A 27,649-nucleotide genomic window follows, 5' to 3' on the forward strand; every position below is an offset into this window, starting at 1 on the left:
TTATTTTATATGTTATTGTATGCTATATTCGTTAATAATTAATGTTTTATTAACAAATGTTTACTTATTTAAAGTTTATAATTGAAATTTTGATGTAATTTATCGAAATTAAATATTAATTTAAGCGAATTAATGTAATAACTTTTGTGGTTTATTGTAGTCAGTAGTAATCTATAGTATTATATTGAATTTGAGGTCACTGTTATGTTTGTAATAAGCACTGGTAGTAGAGATGAAAAATGAGAAAAAGTAATCAACTCTTTATGCTATAATATAGGAAAGTCGGAACACAGTTAGAGAAAAAAACATTAATTATTTAAATAGAAATCAGAGTTTGACTTCAAAATAAGTTTATCCTAATGAAGAAAGACATACCAATAGTGATATAAACAAACAAAACTATATAATATATAAATGTTAAGAATCCGATACTAATATATCTCATATTTTATGTTATTTTATGTCAAATTTGTCATTTGAATCACTAGTTTATAGGTTGATGACAAATGTGTGATTCCCAAGAAATTGACTTTTATAAACATTTCTCTTATTTATATAATAATAGTCTATAATAAAAATCTATACATTCCTCACTTTACTCTTTATTTTGTTTCTCATTTCACTTTTTTCTCATCTTATTGATTGAAATGCTGTTGAGAGCAAAAATGCTAACAAATATATATATATATAATATTATACTATAACTCCAAATGAGATACAAGTTTTCATAATATTATGCTTTCTGTGACACTCTATATATTTACAAAAGATTACGACTTTTATCACTAATAAGACTAGTTTTGAATCAAATTAAAATCGGATCAAACATATAGAAGTAGTACAACAAAAAAGTTGTAGAAATCATTATTTCTTTATATTATTTCGTAAAAAATACATTTAAAATACTTATCTTTTTTGAAAAATTTTACTTTTAGAATATTTAATAAAAACAATTTTTAAAATGTTATATTTTACTAATAATATTAGACAAAATTGTGTTTATATAAGAATATTCTGTTTTGTGATTGAATTAATTAATTTTTTGTTTTTACTTCACATAAACATTCCTGGGAATAGGCTTTATATTTATAATAAAATATGTGATTATATTATAAATTATTATTAAAAATAATTATGTTTAGCAAAAAACTTTAAAATTCTAATTTATTTAAATTAAATTCAAATAATTTTTTGCTACGAAAATATATTTATTTATAACAAACATTATTAGATTTTTTACGAAATTATTATTACTATTATTCTTTAATATAAAATGTAAAGTTGAGAAAAATGTTATATATAAGAATATAAGTATATATATATATATATTAAATTAGATTAGTTTTCGAGTAAAAATCCATAAAAATTCAGTTATTATAGAGTTTAAGTGCAAAAAAATGAAACAGTTGTATATATATTTGATAGACATTTACTGTAAATCTTATATAAAACAAGTTTTATATAAGATTTATACCTATATATTGTATTTTTATTTTATATAATTGAATTGGTTTTTTGATGCCAACAACGGTGCTGACGACAGGACAAACTGATGCATTCAATGATAATCCGTTGGTTATGTATTAATATATATTTAATATATTATATATAATTTATATAAACAGTAATATGTAAAGATATATCAATACTGTAAGATATTATATATATTGAGTTGCATTTATGGTCTGAAAAATAGCAAATCAAATGAATAAAATAATCGGATTATTAAATATACTATTGTTTGGACTGTAATGTAATATTAAGTGCATCTCTGCTATTAAAAACTGTTTTCTATTGAATAGTCATTCAAACATATTGGCTATCAGTGAATATCGTGTCATAATTTCAATGAACATACTGTATAAGTATTATATAATTTGAGTGCATTGTGTAATACAGTGAGTACATTGAAAAGTGTGAATCATATGATTGCAATAGTTGATGATAGGTGTCATATGTTGTACCACAACATACCAGTGCAGGTGATATGCTAGTGATGTAAGTGAGTCTGTCAGTGACTCGCACTCACTCTCAATGTCTGTATGAGTGGTGTGTATATGTCTTTGACTGAGTGGATCCCACTATTAACTAGTGAGCCATCGTTGAGTTGTTTGGACACAGCATTTCTAGAGATGGCATGTCATCAATAGTCTAACACATCCCAAGACACCGACACACCACACACACACACACACACCGACACCACAATGGCTACAATGAATGATCAACACAATGACCAGTCAGTCAAAGCTGGTGCAGTCGATGCACCCGCCGTTACACTTACCATAAGACTCATTATGCAGGGAAAGGTATGTTATCTTATATTATATGTTATACCAGTGCTCTGTATGTGTTGACAGCTATTGACACACTATAATGACTTTTACTAATGATTTCACGTTTTTGTTATATAACAACATATTAATTAAAGTCATTGAGTTAACTCCCTGTCCACTCATTAGCAAATATTACCACCATATGAACCAATATTATGTCATATTATTATTATTATTATATTATGATATAATTTTTGAGCTCAGGTATGCTTACAATTTTTACCATCGATTATAGCGATCAATGCATCTCTATATTTATATAGCAATTTCAATGTCTAATGTCTGTCTTATAGCAATATTTAATGAAATTATGAAAAAATAAATTTTAAATAGTTTTGATATGTTAATTGAAATATAAATAAATAAATATTATCTTTAATATTAATATTAACATTAACATACATACATACATGTTTAAGTTACATCAAATTAATAATTTTGTTGTGTCTATGTTAAGACACCGAATATTATATATATATATATATATATATATATAATTTAAATAAACGGTTATACGGTTATTGCAAGTTATTACTCCTCACATACCGGTTATAAACCTGATTATATGTCATACCAATGTTATGATCAATAAATACATAAAATTTAATTAAAAATTATCATTTATAGGTATGATAATTATATTAATTATCTAGGAAATTTATGAAAAATAATTTATTGATTTTTTAATTTTATAATAGTTGGTTTATAGGAAAAAATATATTATAGTTTTAAGTAGATTATGAAGTTATAATATTAATTTATTTATATAATTTTTCTATATTTAGATAAAAATATAAATTTGATAAATTTTAATATATATATATATATATATATATTTATATACTGTATAATAATATACTCTACATTTATAAATTACATACTTTATTACTCATTACTCATACACATTATACATATGCAGAATATATATATTAAGATATGTAATTATTTTTATAATATATTCATTTCAACATTCATTTTATAATTTAATTATTTAAAATCTGTTTAAAATGTTTAAAATCCAATTATTGGGCTACAAATCTAAGATATATAGGATTAATACTAGAATCTAGAACTTAAAGTAATCTAAAATTGGTTTCATTTTACTTTGATTTTTATAATTTGTTTTTCATTCAAATAAATAAATACTAGAAAATATGATTTTCCTAGTTTATGGAGATTCTAGTTATGACTTATATGAGTAAATCATAAACACTATACTAACGTTATATAATATATTAGTAGACTTAATGGTGTTAAAGTATATTGTATATGTAATGTTTTGTAAAGTTTTTATTTCTATTATTATTAATATGAGTGAGTTGTCCCCTGAGATTTCGTATGTAAAACCCGTGCATTGAATTTACAATTTTACGAAAAATACTATTCAATAGGTTATATATACAGTATATATTGAAAACATTTTTCTCCATATCTTTCAATAGTTGTACTATACTTTAGGCAATACTATTCAACAGTATAATGAATTTGGTTTGCATTAAGCAATCGGTAAACAAGATATTATAATAATATATATTTATTTTAATAATAAAGTCATGCAGAGCATTAAATTTAACTGATGCTATTTACAATAGAAATGTTATATTATTAAATGAATATTAAAATCACTATTTAATGAGTTATATCACATGCGCTAATATTTGAATGTTTTTATATTTGTATAAATCTATATATCAGATGTATCTCAAGTCTTTCATCAAACATACCGTACAAACAAAAACTCAATTTTCAATTCAATTTTTATTTTTCAACTGAAAGAATATTCTGTTATATAACACAATAAAAATTATATTTATATAAATTTTTGTCAAAAATATTCTGATTCTTTAAATATTTGTTTGTCACCACTCAATGATTACTTCATTCAATTCAATACTCTCTACATTGAGTTTCTTATCATTCAATTTATTTAGTTGTGTAACAAATCTCTAATATTTACTTTTTCTCTCATATATTTCTTTTGAAATAATAATAATAATAATAATAAACATTTTATAATAGATTTTGTAGAGAATTTTGTAAAATCATTGAATTTTATGTTTATATAATGAGTTACTTTTGATACAATAACAGCGAGTCATTAAAAAATTAATGTTCTCAACTATTTTTTGTTAAAGATTATAATAATTATATTATAATAATAATAAGTTGAAAATACTTAAGATTCACAACAAATAATGATAGGAACCTTATTGAAAGGTAACAACTTATTTCATTAATTAATTGTAATTTATATAATTTAAATTTAATTCAATTTGAACTATTTAAACAAATATAATAATAATAGAAATAATAATAATAATAATAATAATAATAATAATAATAATAATAATAATAATAATAATAATAATAATAATAATAATAATAATAATAATAATAATAATAATAATAATAATAATAATAATAATAATAATAATAATAATAATAATAATAATAATAATAATAATAATAATAATAATAATAATAATAATAATAATAATAATAATAATAATAATAATAATAATAATAATAATAATAATAATAATAATAATAATAATAATAATAATAATTGCATAAAATAAGTGATTTCTATAAATGTAAGTTTGATAAATTATAAATAGGGAGTGAAATATTATTTGAAAGTGTAATATGATTCTGTATATATTGTACATGTAGTAGTAGTAGTACTATATTGTATAATGAGAAAGCAATTTAATGAAATATAGCAACATTTATGTTTTTAGATATAATTTTTTTGTTGTACTATTAATTCGATGACATTTATTATTTTATTAATTGCACTTTTGGTTCATCACAAACTCCCAGTATAGCATTTATGTAAAAATAAAAACATTTTATTAGCAAATAATGATTATAGTTATACCTTTTTGGGAATTCAAATCTATATTCATTTAAGTATTAATAACATTTTTTACGATGTGTATATAAATATGCAAATAACATAAATGTTTCATTATTTAAATAGACTTTGAATTATAGAAATTTAATAAAAATTTTAAGCAACTGTTATATTAAAGTAAAATTGTAATTTTAAATTAAGTCAATGATTTATTGTAATATTTAATGTACAGTAATATACAGTTTGTCTATTAATATATACCAGATTATCTTATTATAAATTGCGTTATTATATATTGTTAGTCAAATATTAATGGATTTATACATTGTATATTAGCATATCTATAAAGACAATAATATAGTTATTTGATGCGAAAAATATGAAAAATGAGTTATACTTATATATATATACAGTATATACTATATATATGGTTACTGTTGCTCAACTACACTGTATATATGGTATATAGAGTATACTGTACATACACTTAGTTAGTATTGAGATGAAACTTATAAAGATATACTGTATGTTGAATGAATAAAAGAGAAATATATTAAAATATATTAGCTCTCTATCATCAACATTAAACAGTAACCAGTTTGAGGACATCCTCCTCAATACCGGTAATGCCCTTTCGCTGCACAACATAGTTATGTTTTATCCAATATTAGTGACTTTGATTTTGTTGTCGAGTAATCGCCAGTTACTATGATGATGACTACCGTTTCTCATGTTTATTAGTGGTGTTACCTTCAAAAATGGATTCATTTGTTGGCTTTTAGTCAAACTATTGGTCACCTCTTATATAACGTATAGCCATTAATTTAGTCATAAACTTGCATTTGCTGTGACAAAGCTATCGGCATCTAAGCTATTAATGGCCGTAATTTCCTTCATTGACGACAACCAATGAGACACATATTTTAACACTCAATCTATATTTTGGAAATACTATTATTATATAAAAATTGCTTTTTAAGTGTTAATACAAAAAACGTACCAATTTATTGTATAATAATTTTGAAAATTAATATATCAGGAAATGATAATTTATAATAAAATTGTTTGCATATAATTATTGAAATTATTTGATTTATATATTTATATTAAAGTGAATGCATTATAGCAATGTTATATAAAGTATATTATGAAGCATTCAATAATATACATTATGTGATGTTTTTCATGTCAACCTCTTATCTTTTGCTCTCTATTTTATCACAACATATCATTAAAAGTCAATTTCGTAAACTTTCTTAAAATATAATTTACTATTTTTATTAAAAATGTGCACTTAATTTGATACTATTTGACATATATTTATTTGTATTGCTATTATTTAATGTAAATAAATATGATGTTAAACAATAAACTTATAAAAATAGACGTTAGTTTGTTATTCATATTCTGTTATGATATACATTATGTTTGTTATTATAACTTAATTGATTTGATGTCATTTGTTTTATAAACTATATATATATATATATATTAAGTGTTTTTGTTTACATGTTGATAATTATATAATAAAACATTTAAATATATTTACTTGTGATTCATTAAGGCATTTAAGACAAATATAGATTCTGTATTGGCATTCAATGTTGCGATCATTGCATTATTATTATCACACATTTCAATGCACTGGAAACACCTTTTTTACGATATGTGTATTATATTATTTTTTTATGTATACAATATACTGTATTTATTCTATAATAATATTATACATTATTATATATAAGTTATATTCACTAATATTTATATGAGAGCAACTGTTGTAAATCAAATTAATGGGAATCTATGTTAACTATAATGAGCGCCAATCACATCAATCAATAAAATTGATGTAAAAATTAAAAAGTATAAACAAAATTAATATTTTACTTATGGTATAACTGATCTATTTTGAAAACATAAAGACATTCATTATATTAAATGTATTTAATATATATTATTTAATTTATAACTTTAAGTAAGACAATGAATAATTTGCATAAAATATTGTGTTTTAACATTTTCTTTACTAATTACTGAGTCTTTATATTTAGCATTAAAAGTAATTAACAATTTATTTAAATAATGAACAACAACTTATAAAAAAATGTCTTTTTAAGGGACACACTGAGAGAATATGTGAACCAAACTTTACCATTAATTTGATTTACACTTTTTCTATATACTGTATATAGTAAATGAAAAAAATCGATAATAATTTGCATACAAATAATAAACTTTTTGATTGAATTTGCGATTTTGATTAAAAATACTGCAGAGAATAAAAAATGATTTATAATATGAAAAGGGAAATGAAATTTTTATTGTTTGTTGTCTAAAGCTATGTTATCACCATTTATTAATTGGTTATCACATTTGAATTTTAAACAAAATTTGTTATATTTTGCCAAAAAACAATTATTATTATAGTTGTTATTGCTTATAACGATTGGATATATTGATAGTTTTTTTTTTGTAATAACAAGTTATGTTATTTTATAACATACATTTGTTATTAATTAGGGGGAGTTGTATAAAAATAGACAATATTATTGTTGTATATGTTAGCGAAATTGTCCAAAATAGTGACATAACATAAGACATTTACCTGTTATGATATTTATTGCCTTAATATTAATTGTTTTATGTTTTCACTTATTTCAAATCATGTATTTACAGCAAAAAATATCTCTAGTATCATATGTTATATAAAAATATCTAATATATTATATATATATATATATATAAATTTCTATGAGTCAATAGAGCACAAAATGTTGGCATTCACTACAAGTCGCTTATTAATATCAATAATAACTATTACTATAAATTTATAACAGATAAGTGTGTCGTAACGCAAGTGAATGTTAAGCTTAAAATAGGTGCCAACTTTGTTGCCTTAAGACATATGCAACTATCTAATCGATGAAATAAGAGTTACCTACCATTTGAATATACCGTTAGTATAGAAATGCTAAGCACTGGAAGCCATGTTTATATGTATTGCCATATAATGTAGGTATGAGCTCTTTCTCATACACATAATATTTATAAATCAAATACAATATAAAATATTCTACAGTATTGTACTGTATATAGTGTTATACAGTTCACATTTTATACATTATTGTAATAATAAAATGCTTACAACCTATTCCCTTATATATTTCAATTTTCAAATGAAATCATTATATTCATGTTTATATTCAAGTCTATCCTTCATTATCTTTACTTTTATAATTACAATTTTTTATATTTAATATTTTTACTAAATCAAAGATGCATTTAATTAATTATTTATTTATATGTTATTATCATTTATTACAGATTTTTATATGAATATATAACATGACACACATTTAGAGTAAAACATATATTAACAAACTATTTTATTCACGGTTTGCAATTCACGCTATTTATATCGATTTATATGATCTAAACTTTTTTCTCCCTATTTTTGAATGTTTTGAGATAGAAAATAATGTCGAAATCATTTAACACATAACATACTATCAAACTATATATTGAATATATTTTTTATATTAGTTGTTTTTATAGTAGACGAAACATCAAATAAATATATTTGTTAGTTAAATATTGCTCTAATTATGACAGCATTATAATAAATATACAGTACTGTAGCATAATATTGTACAATTTCACTTTTTTAGATATTTATATAAATAAATGATTTGTTAGTATTTTATATATATATTGTCTCATCAAATAATACTATATGTTTTCATCTTAATCTAAAAAATAAAATAAATTGAAACAAATGAATAATAGAAACGTTTATATTTGCTGAATACCAGTTGTGTAATATGTAAGACTAATATGCTTTTATGTATTTAGACAATACAATAATTTATTTTATAAATATGAAAACTATAATTTTTATTTGATAATATATGAATTTATTATTCAATTACAAAAATATAATTTCTATTTTTTATTAAAAATAATTTTCATATTTTATAATTTGCATTCAAAAATTGCCAATTGCTTTGACTTCCGGCACAACATTACTGAACGTTTGCTATAAATACATAAACTATATTTATACTTTATATTACCGGTAAATATATTTTTATATATGATATTTTATAATATGAATTACAAGTTTTCTTTGGCTCAGCTCTTAACAGTGGATCTCTAAAAAAATCATTGAAAACATGAAATATGAAAAATAGAATTTTTTGTTTGTTTTACATACTGTATATATCGAGTATATATATATAGAGAGAGAGAGAGAGAGAGAGAGACCATTACTTTAGAAATAAATAAATTATTTGATGTAAACTAACTGCTGCTTTATATCGCAATATTGTTTATATTTAAACAAATGAAATGCTATTTATGTTAGTCATTGATCTATAAATTGTACTCTTGTGACACCTGCTATACCACACAATTGACCAAATGCTTTACAATTTACTATAACTTTAAAAAACTATATTTTATAGTTATTACAACTATTTTTTCATTATATAAAATGTAATGAAATTTGTTATTAGTTTGTATCCATGAGATTATTTGTTATAGTAATGAGACACTATTTAAGTTATTTATGATATACACCATATTTACAAATGTGTTATGATTTGTATGCAAATTTTATCTACAATTTTCATGTTTAATTTAGCGACTGTATGTTTAGCTTACAAAACAACAATAAAAATAAATGCTTAACATATTTCCAAGACATATGATCCATAATTTCATATATTATTATAATTATAAAGTCTGATTATTTATGTGTATTTTGACTATAAAATAACTATTGTAAGAGAATTAAAAACTTGTAGTCAAATATAGTTTAGTCAAATAAATAAATAAAAATATTTGAAGAACTTATTGAAGGTCCTTATATACAGATTGCAATTTATTTGTCAATGTAATCGATAATAACAAAAATTATTAAACTTATCTGTTTGTTAGTCTCAAGTAATTATGACATAACTTTCCGTTTGATAATCTTTTAAATATAAATGATTTTAATATAAGCTGAGAGGCACTCTTGTGGAAGCAATACATAGATAGCCCTCCAGTACTGTATAAGTCAGTGCTCCGTAAGAATAAGTGAAATGAAAAAATATATTCAATATAATAGAATATATAACGAAAATATAAAAATGTCTAATCTCTGAAAAATAATAAAAGTTTATCTTAATTACAAAACTTGTCAAATATTCATTACTATTATTTATTTCTACTATTATATAATCCCAAACATTGTAATAGTTTATATAATATGCTTATATGTACTGTATTTATACAAAAATACAATTGTGAGTTGTGGTGCCTTTCAAAATAGACCTGACCTGACATTTAATCTTCATTTAATAACTAATAATAACGTAAATGGTATGAAAAAATTATTGTAACGACTCATCGATTAGCTCTTACTGTCACTAAAAATACACACAAATTGAAGTCCGAAAAATCAGAAAAACCGTTATCTTTATTTTATTTTATATACAGTATGTATGTATATATAGCATACTATCGATTGATTCTTTATGTTTCGGTTCAACCATTACTCTATTAATATTTCAGTTTTTTAAAGGAAATAGCATTTGTATATAAATATATAAATTTATATATTACTAGAATTTTATTTATATATGTTAAAAGAGACAAAACTGTTAATTACCCAATTGCTTGTCACTACATATATCTAAATCACTGTATTTAAACAGTGAATACATTTTATATACAATAAACATTGTTAAATTATTTTCATCAAAATTATTCTTATGTTTTTATCATTTAGCTATAATTATATGTTTCCTCTGAAAAACATTGTAATGGAAATGTGGTTCACATTATTACGATAAAACAATTTTCAATATATATTAATTAGAGTCTACTCAATGGATATTACATGAAAATATAGTCTCTCCTGGTATTTAATAATAATGATGTGAAAGGCTTATCAAATATTAGTATACTTTACTAAAATAATAAAGTTGGTAACACTTTATAATCATTTTGAGTTATAGTCTTGTATTTGACATTTAACTCATTAAATCTATTGATTCAAATTTTTCACTGAATTTTAAAAAAAGATTCAAAAATCAATTGATTGACAAATTTGTTAAATAATGATTAGGGAATACCTTGTGTTTGGAGATGAGTTGTTTTGGGCGAAACCACAATTAAATATGTGCTATCATTTAATGACAATCGATTGATTGGCAATTATCTCATATACTGACTAATTATACTAAATCAATATACTTTAGATACATATGTTATTCAATATTCTTATTCAATGTTATTCAAAATATTCAATATTTTTTTGAAAATGATTATTTGAAGCTAAATAAATTACTTTAACATAATTTTATTTATTTATCTCATTTTTAATGAGTAATCAATAAGTATTTTTTTAATGTAAAATATATAAACTTTATAAAATATAAATAAAATATTTACGAGTTATATTTGTTTAACTTACTAATTAATTTTAATTATAGTAATATTTTGAAAATAGTATGACAACATTTTTAGTTTTATTAAAGTAAAAACTTTTATTTCATAGTTTTTCTTTTATATTACCACTAATAGCAAAGTTTTTGTAGAAAATTAGTGAAAAACGGTTTTTCATATGATTTGATTGAATTCTTGCATTACTTTAAAACTATAGATTTGGTGGTGTTTTAGGATATATATATATATATATATATATATATATATATATATATATATATATAGTGGTAACTCCTCATAGAATTGAATACATGTTTTCTCTTTTGTAATGAACTTACATTTAATAAACATTTTGACTAAAGGGCTTATATGTCATTCAGTACTATATATTATGTATCATATAATGAGGTATTAATCATCAGTGAAAACAGAGGCACTAAATAATGAATTCATAGCTACTAATGTATGTCATTGTTTGAGGCATTACATGGACTCAACTAATATAACTAAACCTGGGACTAATATGAGACCATATTTTATCATTTTTTTCTTATTAACACATTTCATATATTCAATTCAATGATTGGCCTGAATTTCTCTGACTTTAAGCAAAATTTATATAATTTTCAAAAAATTATTTGAAATAAAAATCTCATCTAATGAGCGAAAGAATGTTTTACATAATATTTTAAACTATGATTACAATTACTGATAATTTTATTTTTAATTAGATATTTGAAGCAAAATATTTGAATTCAAATCAAATGTTCATTTTATATAACCATAATAAAATATTTAATATTTCATTTAATATACCGTATTTTACTCATTTATATTAAAAATAAAAAACTGTATAATTCAGTAATTTTGCTATTTTTAGTTATATTAAACACTTTCATTTTATTTAAAAAAATTGTTTTAAATGCCGATCATTAGTGATATTAGCCATATATACTGTACATTGTTATGGTGTACACAACATAAATAAATTATATTAATATTATATACATATACTGTATATGAACTAAATATATTGTAATTAATTTATGCAGCATATTGTTTATCTTTGATTATTATAATTTATATATATATTATCAATTAATTGAAATATTTATACTGAAATTACATTAAAAACTTATTACATGTAACTAAAAACGAAGTCTATTATATTTTAAGAGATATAGTCTATAATAAACAATATATTGTATTTAGTGATTGAGTCCATTATGTGAAGAGTAGTTTAAATGAACGACAACTATAGCCATATTTATTGCATTTATGTTTTATTGTTAAGTGTTTTTATGGCTGCAAAATGATCCATAAAAATATGTGCAGTTTTTGTTCAATTGTTTCTTTCTATTATTATCTTTCATTGAAATTATTAAAAGTCGATGATATTTTGCATATATATTTTTAAATGTATGCATACTATTGCTATAGTTTAAACAATTTTGTTATATAAGTTGTATATTTCTCATATTTTATGCAATGAGTTGGCAATAGATTGAGTTAGTCTTAAATAGTTTAGCAGATGTGCTGCTCTTATCTCAATCGTATTTAGCAAAGGGAACGATATATTTATAGTTATATTGTGTTGTACTGTACTGTACTGCAAGTCATTGGGTGTATGGTATGTATGTTATGGTATGGTATGCTCTTAGCCAACAAAATTAGCCAAAATTCATGCGTTGATTTCCAAATTGAATATACAATAAAAAAAAGGTCACAACAAAACAATACAGGGCTGTGCAAACATTGCACAAATATACAGTATCTCATATAATCATTTATCTATATATAGTATACACTTATATGGCATATATATTTAGGATATGTATGTGTTTTACATATAATGTCTAAAAGCATGACATATCTTGTCTCTTAACATCTTATTTTGCAAACCACTGTAACCGCTGTCCCATTTCATTACAACAGAGAGACACAGTTGAGACATATTTTTATTTTAAAAATAAAATTAACTTTTTTAACTGTCAATATACTATTACTATAAAACATTTATAATTAAAATTTTGTATATTTATTACTCATTTACTCAATAATCTGACAAAACTAGCATTTTTATACAATTTATTTTTTAATTATTATCAATAGATTTGTCATTTTAAGACAATTTTAATGACTTTCATTTTTGTTATTGCATTTCATTAATTCACAAATTTTTTTATTTAATATTCATTATTTTATTTATTATTTTTGATGACTCACTTATGTCATAAGCATTGCTTAATTTATTATTATTATTATTAAAAATGTTATTTTATACAAAATCAATGGTAAAAACCATTGATTTTTTGTGTGTTAATAATTTTAAGCTACTGAGCTAGGACCATATAGAATTTTTGTAACTAGATTTTAGTTATGGATTAGTTAGTAATCTTCCATAACTAAAGTAAGCACCAGTATGTAAGCTTATACATGTTTCTCAAAATATCTACAAAATTAGTATATCTATTTGAAATTCTATAAATATAAAAATATACTAGATACAACTTAATTAAGTCTTATTTTTTAAAAGATTTCCTCAAGATTTTTCTATATGATTGATAAATAAAAATAAATAGTTGTTTAATATTTGTGAAATAGTTTAATTCATTCGATTTTTTTATTTAGAAAATTTAAATTAAAAAATTAAAATTCTTTTTACAATAGATTATGAAATATTTAATAAAATAAATTCTTAATCTAAAAAAATTAAAAAATATTGAAATTCTATAAAAACTATAATGTATTGATACAAATTTTAAATTGTGTTTTTATGTAATATTATGATATCAACTAAGTTATATATTTTAATAGTAATTCAATTTATGACTGCATTTAATAATGGATTATGAGTTAATTAAAAATTACTATTTTATATAAAAATTTAATAATTAGTATTATACAATTTATATAATATTTAGCTTTATATAATTTATATAATATAATATAAATATAATGAATTTCTTGAATAACTCAAAATCTAAATAAATAAATAAATGTAATCTAATTAACTATTAAAATAAATATAATTTAAGTCAATAATATTATTAAAAAATAATAATTAATTTTTAAATAAAAATAATATTACCAATTTTATAATATAATTAATCTATTAAAAGGTATTCTTGAAATACAATCGAGAGTTTTTGTCACTAATTTTATATAATTATATTAGTTTATTAATAGTTATAATAGTTATTTATTAACTAAACAAAATAGCATATTAAATATATGACAGGTTTAGCCTTTATTTACTAGGATTTTACAGTATATACAGTATTAAATGTTAATTATTAAGTATAATATTAAAGATTAAATTATATTATAGATAAAATTTTAAATTCTAAGACTTGTGTAATATTTGTTTGCATATTGTTTGACAATATTGAATGTTATATCACAAATGGTGTATATATTTTGAGATGAACTAAAATAAAGACATTGAGATATTGAGGCATTTTTTGTGTGAGTCTAAGACTATAAATGCCATACAAAGAGGACACACATATCTTAACTGACAACCTCTATCTCTCGACAAATTCAATCAATACTTAATACTGAATTTCTGTCACAACTTAGTAGTAAATCCTTAGATTTTGTTTTATAAACTTCTAATAATACGTTTAGTTGAATCACAAGTAGAGGACAACTGAATTTTGTTAGTTTTAAATTACAAATCTATAAATTGATTACCAATGAAAACATTGTTCACTCATTCACTACATTGTTTGTATTATAACACTACACAACATAATTAAAATCAAGATTTACTGATATCTTTATAATGAATATTTTGTTTGCAATAATATGGTAGATATGATTTTCACTAATTATTGACTTCCACTCTATTCATTGAATAATACCTTTATATATATTTATCAACAATATATGTTATTATTAAAAAAGACTTTGAGGTAAATAGATACTACTGTATGTTCATATTCAATAGATATATTGGTTTGAGATTAAAGCATGAATTGTTTAACAAAATATTGTTTATTTGCACTTTTATTGATTTTGTTCACTCAAAAAATTGTATATAAATTTATTTATTAAATTGTTGTTTAATGACAAGTTTTAAGGTATTTTTTCTTTAAATAACAGTTGACTTAAAATATTTTTTTTCTTGTTAAAACACTCACTCACTCACTCACTCACTCATTCACTCACTACACAGTTTTCAATCACTAATAAATATTTATTGAGTTAAACTAATGTTTATTTAGTTTTTCAATCATTTTTCTTATGTCAATAAATTGTGTCTTTCTTTTAATAATAACTATTTTTATTAGTATTTATATTATTGACAAATAAATAAATGATTTAAGTTATACTGTATTCTGTTTTTTTTAGAAATTTCAATAAAAATATTTATAAATTTAATTAATTTGAGAAAATATGTTTAGATTTTTATTAATCAATTATTGTGATTATATTGATTAGGAAGTGGGATCTATTATTGGCAAAAAAGGAGATAATATAAAGAAGTTTCGCGAAGAGGTTTGTATAGTTGAAAACAATATAAAGTCTATGGAGTCTAACTGTATGTGTGTTTGTGGATCGGTATGTTTAGAGCGGTGCCAAAATAAACATTTCTGACGGGTCGTGTCCAGAGCGCATTGTCACTGTCACCGGTTCCACTGAGGCTATTCTTAAAGCCTTTTCACTGATTGCCAGAAAATTTGAAGAAGTAATTAAATGCTAAAAATAATTTGCAATTTGTTGAAATAATTGTCTCATTAAATGTAATTTTGTCTTTTCTCTCATGAAAGGATGTCCAGACCAGTGGTGGTCCCGGAGCGCCAATAGCAAACAAACCACACGTCACATTAAGGCTCATAGTGCCGGCCAGTCAGTGCGGGTCCCTTATCGGTAAAGGCGGCGCCAAAATCAAAGAAATTAGAGAAGTAAGAGATGTGTTTACAATTATGACTTGTTTTTGTCAAATGAAATATTTTATTGATTAACTTAATAAACATATTGTAATTGACAGATAACTGGTGCCACAATACAGGTGGCCTCCGAAATGCTGCCCAACTCTACTGAGAGAGCCGTCACTGTTTCAGGCAGTTCTGAATCAATAACAAAATGCATTTATCAGATTTGCTGTGTTATGATGGAGGCATGTATTATATATATTATACAATTTCATTCAAACATCATCGTTACATCAGTCTAACCTACCTTTCCTTTTAACTATATTTCCAATTGAGTTTCATCCCAATTATTATTAATGATTTGTCGATCGATTAAAGCAAACTTTAATTGAGCTTTGAGTTTGTCGTCTAATATGAATTTGATGTGATATTTAACGATACAGTTGATAAAATGTTATATATATGTAATATTTAATATTTGTTGAATCGATTGCAAATAAAACTACGACTATTACTGGCACTGAATTTCTAACATTAAGTATCAAAAGCACTCATAGACTGTAATATAATTAGATTTTCATAAGACTTGCATACTTTGAAAGTGTTAGACAAACAAATAGGGTATACACTAATCCTTAACAGGAGTTGTCTTTTATTGACATTATCTGTGATTATAGTGGGAATCAACTCTTGTATTGCAAGTTAACATTTCTTTATTTGAAACAATTTACGTCAAAAACAATTATTAGTTTAGACGATATTTTAATTGTTTTTTTTTAATGAAATGTTTATATTATGTTAGTATTAATATCAGCACATTAAGTATCCATATATTAGACCAATATATATATATTTATTTATTGCTTATGCAAATATACTGTATATAATCAATGAGAGAAAAATGCAATATAATATTTATTATGTTAAATTTTTTATTATTGATGTTAATTTCTATAATAATATCTAATAGTCATTATGTAGAATAGTGCTAACATATAATAATTTAATTAAATACACTGTATATCATTATTTGCATTTTATTTATTACCAAATATAGTGTATTTTAATTCAATGCAAATATCTAAGTTACTCAATAATTTTGTTCAAAATATGAATTTAAATTGAAAATTTGTTGTATAAAACAAGTTATTATTATTTTAATAATATATATATTATAATAAATCTACAGTTTATTTGTTGCATTGAAATGTATCGAATTTAAGCAAAACTTGCACTTATTTTCAAATAGCAATTTAAACCCAATTTAAAATTTGCTCAAAATTTGAGCCACTCTTTATATGAAGTAATTTATTACAAAATTCAATATTTATGATAATTTTTGGCCAAAAAAACTTAGTATACATCTGACTAAGGATTCATTGTGTGATTATTATAGTAATGTGTAATGTATGCTATCTTTTATATATGAAAATTGACTTAACATTAAAAAATAAAGTCTTTGATTGACATGATTTACAATTGGTATATATTTAATGGAATTTACTAATAATAAATTGAAAGCTTTTAGGAATTCCTACTAAATTATAGTCGAGAACCGGTATGTTATGTGTTGTGACAGACGCTGAGCTCAATGCAGGTTTTTATCGACTTTTCTACCATTGAATTGTACATCAATTGTATTCACTCCTGAATGAGCTCAAGAATATTCTACAATAAAATAGACTTTTATATTATTAACAGTAAGATTTCGAGTGAAGTATATATATATATATATATATATATATATATATATATTGTATTTAACTAATTATATGATCGATATCTTTAAATAAACATTAATTTATTAAGCATTATTTCTTTAAAAATTATATTTTTTATATTAATAATATAGCTTTTTATAATAATTATTTTTATTAGAACTTATTAAGTTATTATATTAATCTCAATGAACTTTATTAAATCAATTTATTTGCTGAAATTATGCACTCATTAATGACTTTAATGTTTAATTAAAATTAACAAATTGTATTCATATTTGTGAGAGATTAGGGAATTGTGAAAAAATAATTTTTATGATAGATTTGCATCAAAATCGAGTGAAGGAGTGCTGCAAAAAATCGATATACATTTTACAGGATTAGTAACAAAACGTTAGGACTTGAAACGTGAATAATCAATATATTCATGAATAACTCAGTTTAGCTATTGATTGATTTGAAAGTGCCTTTAAAATAGACGACAAGTTTGCAACTCGTGTTTCATTTGATGCACTCTTTATTTATTACAACTTTTCAATTTCAGATGATTCAATACAGAGCCCATACCTACCAATGCTTGAAGTCAGTAGAGTGTAAAGTATTAGTGAAGAGCAGTTGCAATGATTGTATTTATGTTGAGACTCGTCGGTCACAATACATATCATAATATTCTCATTTTTGTGCCAAACATGTAAAACTGTAGTAATGCTATAGCCCTGAGCCCCGAGGCCTTAACACAAGCTTTGATAATCTATATATTGTGACTCTAAGAGAATAGACTATCAGTTGGTTAGATGTTTGAGTTGTGTTGGCATGTGATGAATGCCAACAATAACTTACACAATATATATATATATATATTTAAACTGAATAAATAAAAAGTCAGACAAAATGTAAGAATTTTATGATCACTTATGTCAGCGAAAAATTTTCAACAAAAAATTTAATTATAAAACTAAAAGCCTAACAGTACTTATAAGTTATAACAGTTAACATTTTAAAGGCAATATATTTGAGATTTGAGGTCATAAAACATACTTTATTTTTTATTGATTATATCTTTTTTAAAAATTTTGTTTGATTTTTAACTTTTATTATTATTTTATTGTTTTAATTCCTAAGCTTATAGTATGTTACATAACATTACTATGTTTTAGTAACTAAATTACTATTAATTTTTCTGCTGTTTTAAGAACTATACAAAAATATTTTTATAAATAGTTTTTATGCAATACATGTGTTTTTCATTAAACACATTTAAAGCATTTGAATTGTGGATATGAACATCATTTCCACAAATCATTGGTTAATCATTAAGCAAATGATTTACAACTATAATACAAAAGTATTGCACATAACAAACAATTTCGTGACAATGTTTGTACATATTTTAATTTATCTATTATTTGATATTTTCCAAATGTGCTCTATTAGGATAACTTAATACAGTAAATGATCAAAACCTATTTCAAAATGGATTCAAATAATTAGATATTTTTGTTTTATTTTTCAATTATATTAATTATCAAAAATTTGCATAGTATTGTCAATTCAATTATGTCTTTACTAAATAAGCATATTTTTAAGAATACTTTAGTCAAAATTATGAATTACAATATAAAATTACATTTAAAATTTATATATATATAATACAGTAATATAAGTACATTACAGTATAAGTTTATACTGAATGATTTATAAATTATATGCAATTACATTAGATCATAAAAATTTTTACTTACATATAAATTTTTAATTGAAAATCATATTAATAATGAAAATTGATACGTAAACAACTACATAACTAGAACTATAATTTTGATTTATTTAAATATTGCTATTTATTGATATTTGTTTTTTATTTTATTATAAATAGTTTTATTTTTTAAATATATATTATTTGTCACTCTTTACTCAGTGTTGGTAAAATACAAGGTTTAGAAATTTTGTTTTTGTATAGTAGAGTATTATTTCTATACAAACTGTATTGTATTTTTCAAAATAATGTAAAAATATATTAATGTAAATTTATTTAAGATATCATGCAATATTTATAATAAATTAAAATTTTTAATTTGAAAATTACTGAAAAGATTAGAATACTTTTTAAATACTTTTTATTAAAAAAATAAATTGTAACTTTATATGTAAGGCACGATTGGTTATGTATTATACAAACATAATTTAACTGCCAACCCTGCCCTTTACATACTTTATAGTTTAAACAATATATAGTATCTCAGTGTTGATAAAATAATAAAAGTGCTGAGTATTCATAAAATATTTATTTGCAATTTTTACGAAAAATATATTTATATATCACACATTTTGCATAAACATAATGTTATTTTAAAAGATTTGGTTCAGTAAAATATATGATTAATTAAATGTTTGTTTGATTTTTATCTTTATATTTTATAGTCTCCACCGAAAGGCGCAACCATACCATACCGTCCTAAGCCGGCAATGCCTCCCGTGATATTTGCCGGCGGACAGGCATACACTATACAGGGACAATACGCAATCCCGCACCCGGATGTAAGTACCAAATTGATTAGTCTTTACAACAAACTTATCAGATTTTATATCAATTCTGGTGTCGTTTGATATTATTATTATTTTTTTTCAATAAGTGCTTCTTTAATGCAATGCTTAACATTACAAGCAATGCATGTCTTTTATATTTAGAGCTAATTTTATAGTATGTCAATTTTTTAATTATACCATTAATTTAGTTAAGTTTTTTTGGTCAATTAATTTATATATTTTTTTATTTTAGTTAAAATTTTCATTAAAATTTAATATTGACCAAAATTGATTACAAAAATATATATATATATTAAGCAACTGATTAAAAAACCCATTGATAAACAATAAACATTGAATGTTGAATATTGAATGCACATTGTATTGATGTGTCAAATGTAAATGTGATGTTAATAAAAGGCTCTAAAATACTATAAGATATGAAGTACTTATAGTAAAATTGTATGAAATAGTATGATATAGTATGATATAAATGTTGGAAATGGCAATAATAGCACAATTGGTCCTTACCCTCCAAATAACTGATTTAGGGTTTATGTGATCAACAGTGTCACGGCTTAGTCGAGTTTCCCGCATCGGGGCTGCAGATCGGAAACACTGCTTTTGTAAGTGATTTTCATTCAAAACAACAACTTAACTATCAATACATTAACATTAAATACATGACATCATCTTTGCCACACTCACTGCCTATTGTCCGGTCTCTAACACCCCGCTTAACCCGAGCCATAACACCACATAACCGGGACATACATTTTTGTTAAACATTAATCTAAATGTTAAGCAAATGTAGTAAACAATCCTAACTTTTCTCTTTCAATATCATCAAAATCAATGTATAACTTACGACAATAATGCTATACAAACCTTTAATCACTTTCTTATTAAGTCTGAATGTTTACTGTGTTTGTCGTTTGTCTTATTGTTTGACATTATATATGTTGTCTTATTTTGTTTGTCATTAAACTAACTTTGATTAACAAACTAATGATTGCTTTTTATAACGTTATTTAAGTTTTATATTTATTATGCTTTTATGTTATTATTAATAGTATTAGTAAATTTATCAATAGTATAATCATTGTTTTAATTTTATAATATTAATTGCTATAATAGTAAATACTAAATTAACTAAAAAAATTAATTAATGTTTTTATGGTAAGACTGGGTCTTAAATATATTAGTTATTAAAATAATATAATTATAAAATATATTAAATTTTATTGTTTGATTGTTTTCATATTTATATAGATTATAATAATTTAACCTTATTATAGCTTTATAAATTATTTCAATTTACTAAACATAAAAAATTGCACTAAATTAATTATTTAAAGTTTATGTTAAAATATTATATTATTTATGAGAAGAATATTTAAGATGAAACAAAATAATGAATTTAAAGATATAATAAAAAATAGAGAAATATTGTTAATGCTTTAAAACATATGGTTGAGTGAATCGGTGGTAAATCTGATTGTGTCCTCTTTCTCCTACATCCTGTACCTCATGGCTACTCCATGTTGTCCATGACTCAGCTCACGAAGTTGCATAGACTGGCTCTACAGCATGCCCCTCTCCTCCCCGGGCACAACGTTGGGACCCTCAATCCTCAAGGTATCCCTCGCTTGTCAAAAAACATCCATTTTTCCTAATCTTGACTACTAATACTTAAGACTAATTTTATCATTTATTATTCAATATTTTTAAATTGACTTAATTATTCAATAGTATATTATTTATAGTATAATTTTTAATGATAAATAAATTAAATTCAGTAATTTTTGGCAATAATTTAATAATAATAATTATTATTATTATTATATTTTTATATAATTATTAATGTTTTGCCGAAAGTTATTGATAATTATAATAGTGATAAATATTGATAAATATATTAAATATTGAAATAAATAGTAAAAAGATGATATTAATGATGCATTTGTGTGCAGCCCTGGCAACTTTGGCAGCAGCCAATAGTTTGGGCCAACCCGGCGCAGCCACTGCTACCCTGGCCACTACAGCCGCAGCCACCACCGAGATGAGTATCCCCAATGATCTTATCGGGTGTATCATAGGGAAGGGTGGTGCCAAAATTAATGAAATTAGGTGAGATTTATTGTTATGAAAATGTTAGCTCAACTAACTGTCCATTTATTTGTATGTAAAGACAACTTTCGGGCGCAACCATCAAAATCTCCAATTCAGAAGAAGGATCAAAGGATAGATCGGTCGCCATTTCAGGAACACCTGAGTCTATAAATTTGGCGCAATATCTAATCAATACCAGGTATGGGTGCCATCGCTCGGCTAACAGAGCTTCTTATCTCTCACTCTTTCTTGTCATTTATATATGAGATGAGTTTGCAAAACTCATAACACTATACTTTATATAATATTTATTATACTGACTATATATATATATATATATATATATCTATATATATAGTAATATATAGAAACATATGATATATAAACAATAAATCGATTTTCATATTTTTATATGCTATGTATTGATTATATTTTACATTATTAATGTTGATTTGAAAATGCATTTGAAGTCAGTCTTTTCGATCAATAATTATATTTAAAATTAGTTTCTGAGTTATTGAAGAAACAATATTTAATTAAAACATTTATACATTTAAAATTATATATTTTATAATGTTTAATGCCATACATATTGCAATTAATATCAATATATCATATATTATGTGTCGTACTGTAGTTAATCGATGAATAAACTTATAATATTAGTAATAATAAACTGCAAATTGATTATTAATAGCTATAATATCAATGCCAGAGTAGTATAAAGACTTAGCCATTGATTTTGAACAATACATTTGGGAATTACATTATTAGTACGTGTGTATGTGTGTGTGTGTGTGTGTGTGTGTGTGTGTGTGTGTGTGTGTGTGTGTGTGTGTGTGTGTGTGTGTATGTATGTGTGTGTATGTGTGTGTATGTGTGTGTATGTGTGTGTATGTGTGTGTATGTGTGTGTGTGTGTGTGTGTGTGTGTGTGTGTGTATGTATGTGTGTGTATGTGTGTGTATGTGTGTGTATGTGTGTGTATGTGTGTGTATGTGTGTGTATGTGTGTGTATGTGTGTGTATGTGTGTGTATGTGTGTGTGTATGTGTGTGTATGTGTGTGTATTTGTGTGTATTTGTGTGTGTGTATGTATGTGTGTGTGTGTGTGTGTGTGTGTGTGTGTGTGTGTGTGTGTGTGTGTGTGTGTGTGTGTGTGGACTCATAATTAAATACGCGTCCGTTTAAAAAAGCAAAGCTTAGCCATAATCTAACTACGCATTGATAATACAGTATAATGTTATTTATTTTTTACCTGTAATTACAATTTAATGAAATTAATTATAAAAAGAAATGTTTTCATGAATATGATGTGTAAACCAATTTGAAATAAATATATTATATATTATCGGTTATATAAAAAATATATGAAGTTGTTTATTGATATCACTTGAAGACTACAAACAACAATATATAGATTTTTATGTGATAAATGCCACAAAAATAGACAAATGAGATAAAAAAAATGTACAAATCCTGTCTACCGATACATTGGAGCGTTGTTGAGGTGTTTGGATTGAAACAGTTGTCCACTAAAACCAAACATCATAAACATCGACATGACTTTGATTGCCCTTTCAATCCATTACTAACTATGTGTCCCATTAACTCCCATATATCACACTAATCACTGCCATAAATATTATATACTATATTATAAAAACGATACAATTTAACATTATAACTTTTCATTACTATTAATCACACTTTTTGTATATAATAATATATAAGTTGATATCTTAAATATCTTTCTCTCGAATAAATTAATTTTCTAATATTTTGTTTACACTTTATATTATCTTAAATTATTTTAAGCAATTCAATGAGTATTATGTTGTAAATTGGTGTTAATATCGTACGTACATTCAGTATCATTGATGTTATTGTTAAGTATAGAAATGATTAAAATAGTTTATATCCTATAAATATATATACAGTACATAGTAGAGCAAATAGTATAATGTATTGACAGATTTGGCAGCTTTGAGCCTATAATTGTGTTTTGAGGATCTATTAATGAAAGTAATAAATCATTAGAAAACACTATTTTGTCATTTATTTGCGTTTTGAAGCCTTAAGACTATTAAACTATCATTTTAAATATTTTAAATATATAAATTATCATCTATTAAAGTGCTCATCAATTTTTCTAAACTCTATTATGATAAAAGTTTGTAAAACTTGATAATAAAACAAAAATTTGAATTTAATTATTTTTATTTTATATCAAATTTTTCTTAAAATAGAGATTTTATTTAAATTATTTAGCAAAAGCAAACTAAATTAAACTAAACAAATAAGATATTTACTCATTATATTAGATATTTGTATTATTCACAAAAATTAGGATAAATTATATTTATGACCGAATGGTTGGCATTCTTAGTCCATCATTAAGTTGTCTTATAAGTTGATCCATCAATGCATTGGATAGTGCTTTCAATGTCTCAATGTGTCATCAAATCAATTGTTATCAATCTATTTTCAATTCCCATCAAAATACCAAATGCTATGTTTTGAACAACACTAACATTATAGCCACTAAATCACGTGTTACACCACTAAAGCTGCTATACTTTAAGCAGTCTCTCTCTCTCTCTCTCTCTCTCTCTCTCTCTCTCTCTCTCTCTCTCTCTCTCTCTCTATTTTTCTATTATTTCTTTTCACACTTTTGGAGCACTCAATCGTTTATTCTGTCGATTCTTTATTTTTACAAAAATCTGCTTTCATTTAGAGAAGTTCTTGTATTTTCTATACAATACTCAACTATTTTTTTGTTAGTAAATCTCTATTTGAAAGTAACTTTTTCATTATAAAAAGTACTACAATACACACCTATTTATTTATATTCTTATTGATTACTTAATCATAAAATAACATATCTTTGTTTAAATCTAATAAAAGCTATTTTTATAAAAAAATATATAATATTGTTTAACTTAGAAATTACATACAGATTTACCTAAATAATCTTTATTAGTTTTAGATTTTCATTAGATATTGAATGCAAATTAATTTACAAATTATGATAATACAGTTTAAAAATAAATACATAATGTATTTTATTCAATGATATAATATTCTTATTTGTTTTACATTTTCTTACTAAATTAATTAATTTTACAATTGAATATAAAATTTTTAAATAATTTAGCTTTATTAGAAAACGACAATAAGAAACTTCATTTTAAATTATTGAAAATAATTTTTGTAAACATTTTACCTTTTAATTTATTAGTTATAAAAGAGTTAAATAAACACAATTGGTTACTTATTATAGTAATTTGGTTTATAAATGTATCACTTTTATATAGAATTTTAGTAAATAATATCTATAGTACCCATAATAGACATTACTTATCTCTATCTTAATGCTTAATTTTCATTACTTACTTAGCTTAAAGTGATTGATTATATTAGAGTATAATATGCCACATAATAGTCACAAAATAATCAATTAATTATCTATTAATGAAACCAAAATTATTACTTTATTAATTATCAATTTGTTTAGTGCAATTAGTTATGTTTTTATAACATTACTTATATTATTAGTATTATTATTGATTATTTTAGTACTATATTTTGTTAAATACAATAAATTGAATTATGTTTTACTTATCGAATCTAAGTTTACATAATAATTGCTACAAATTTCTAAAATGTTTCTAAAAATAATGCTATATTTTCTGCACATAAACTGTTTACACATAATATACAAATTAACAATAAATCACTTTTGAGTTGTGTTTTACTAAATATCTTAACTCGATATGAAATTACATTTTAAAATTAACGCTAATTTATGGGAATTATATAGAAACTATAAATAATTTTAAAGTTAAGATTACTTTTATTTTGATGTTAAACATATAATAAATGGATGTTTTCTGGTTATCGGTTTATGAGGTGATGAGGCACTGATTGATCCCATATTCTTCTCTTTAATTTGCATATAGCATGGAGTTACACAAGAACCTGACCCTCGACCCATCCTTGTCAGCCGCAAATCCAAACAGTGCGATGACCCGCCTGACCACAACCTCGACCCCAATGGCAATTCCTTTGACTCAATTGGCTGCTGCAGTCCCCGCAACCACCCTCTCGGGCGCCCTTTTCACAGCTCACGACCTCAACAACGTCTTCAACGCTAGAAATATAAAGTCGTTGACAACTAAAATACGTGGCGGAGCTCCGACACATACTACGACCACCGGTATTGTCGAAAACGGAAACAAGAATAAGACTGACCGCAAATTCACACCATATTAGTGTCCGACCAGATATTCATTCAAATACTAGTGTATATTAATTACAAAGTCATTATTAGTGGCAATTATTACCAATTTTTCATATAATTACATCCAATATATTATGGGACCCGATTCTTAGGAATCAATTTAATTACTATTAACGTAAATTTTATCAAATATTTATCAAATATTATTATAATATAATATTTATACGGAAAAATAATATATTAATAATTGTATTTTAAGGTTAAAAATGTAATTTGTTTAGTCTTTAGACCCGGTTTTATGTGTCTGAAGATCTAAAAGTGCTCACAATCTCTGGCCAAATGTTTTTTAAATGATATGTTAGTTATTATGCTTTGATTGTACTGTAAGTCACAGCCATTAGTGAACAAAAAATAGTGAATTCATGTGTATATTCAAGTTATGATATTTTTCTTACTTTTTGGCATAAAGTGATTGTGGAGTCTATTATCTTCACACATAATTTCAACATATATTTATGTATATGTATATACATGTATATATATATAT

The 27,649-nt window shown here is 23.2% G+C and overlaps 1 protein-coding gene across 3 annotated transcripts; it reads left to right on the top strand.

Annotated features, from left to right (window-relative positions):
• The first annotated feature begins 1,895 nt into the window (after positions 1 to 1,895).
• On the top strand, positions 1,896 to 27,327 carry LOC128960527 (poly(rC)-binding protein 3-like). 3 transcript variants are annotated; one of them, XM_054306636.1, is made up of 11 exons: positions 1,896 to 2,309; positions 16,072 to 16,128; positions 16,202 to 16,318; positions 16,401 to 16,535; positions 16,622 to 16,750; positions 20,645 to 20,761; positions 21,319 to 21,375; positions 22,309 to 22,387; positions 22,723 to 22,879; positions 22,941 to 23,060; positions 26,822 to 27,327. In XM_054306636.1, the coding sequence occupies exons 1-11, from the start codon at positions 2,208 to 2,210 to the stop codon at positions 27,132 to 27,134; spliced, it is 1,383 nt and encodes a 460-aa protein (XP_054162611.1). In that variant the 5' UTR covers positions 1,896 to 2,207; the 3' UTR covers positions 27,135 to 27,327. The 3 variants fall into 3 exon arrangements, with proteins under 3 accessions (XP_054162611.1, XP_054162612.1, XP_054162610.1); XM_054306635.1 differs by having other exon boundaries at positions 1,899 to 2,309; positions 21,301 to 21,375; XM_054306637.1 differs by lacking the exon at positions 21,319 to 21,375 and having other exon boundaries at positions 1,897 to 2,309.
• Positions 27,328 to 27,649: the final 322 nt, after the last annotated feature.

This window comes from Oppia nitens, unplaced genomic scaffold (assembly GCF_028296485.1).
Source record: "Oppia nitens isolate AA-2021 unplaced genomic scaffold, nextdenovo-longstitch-racon4-pilon3 scaffold4_pilon_pilon_pilon, whole genome shotgun sequence".
NCBI classification, from domain to species: domain Eukaryota; kingdom Metazoa; phylum Arthropoda; class Arachnida; order Sarcoptiformes; family Oppiidae; genus Oppia; species Oppia nitens.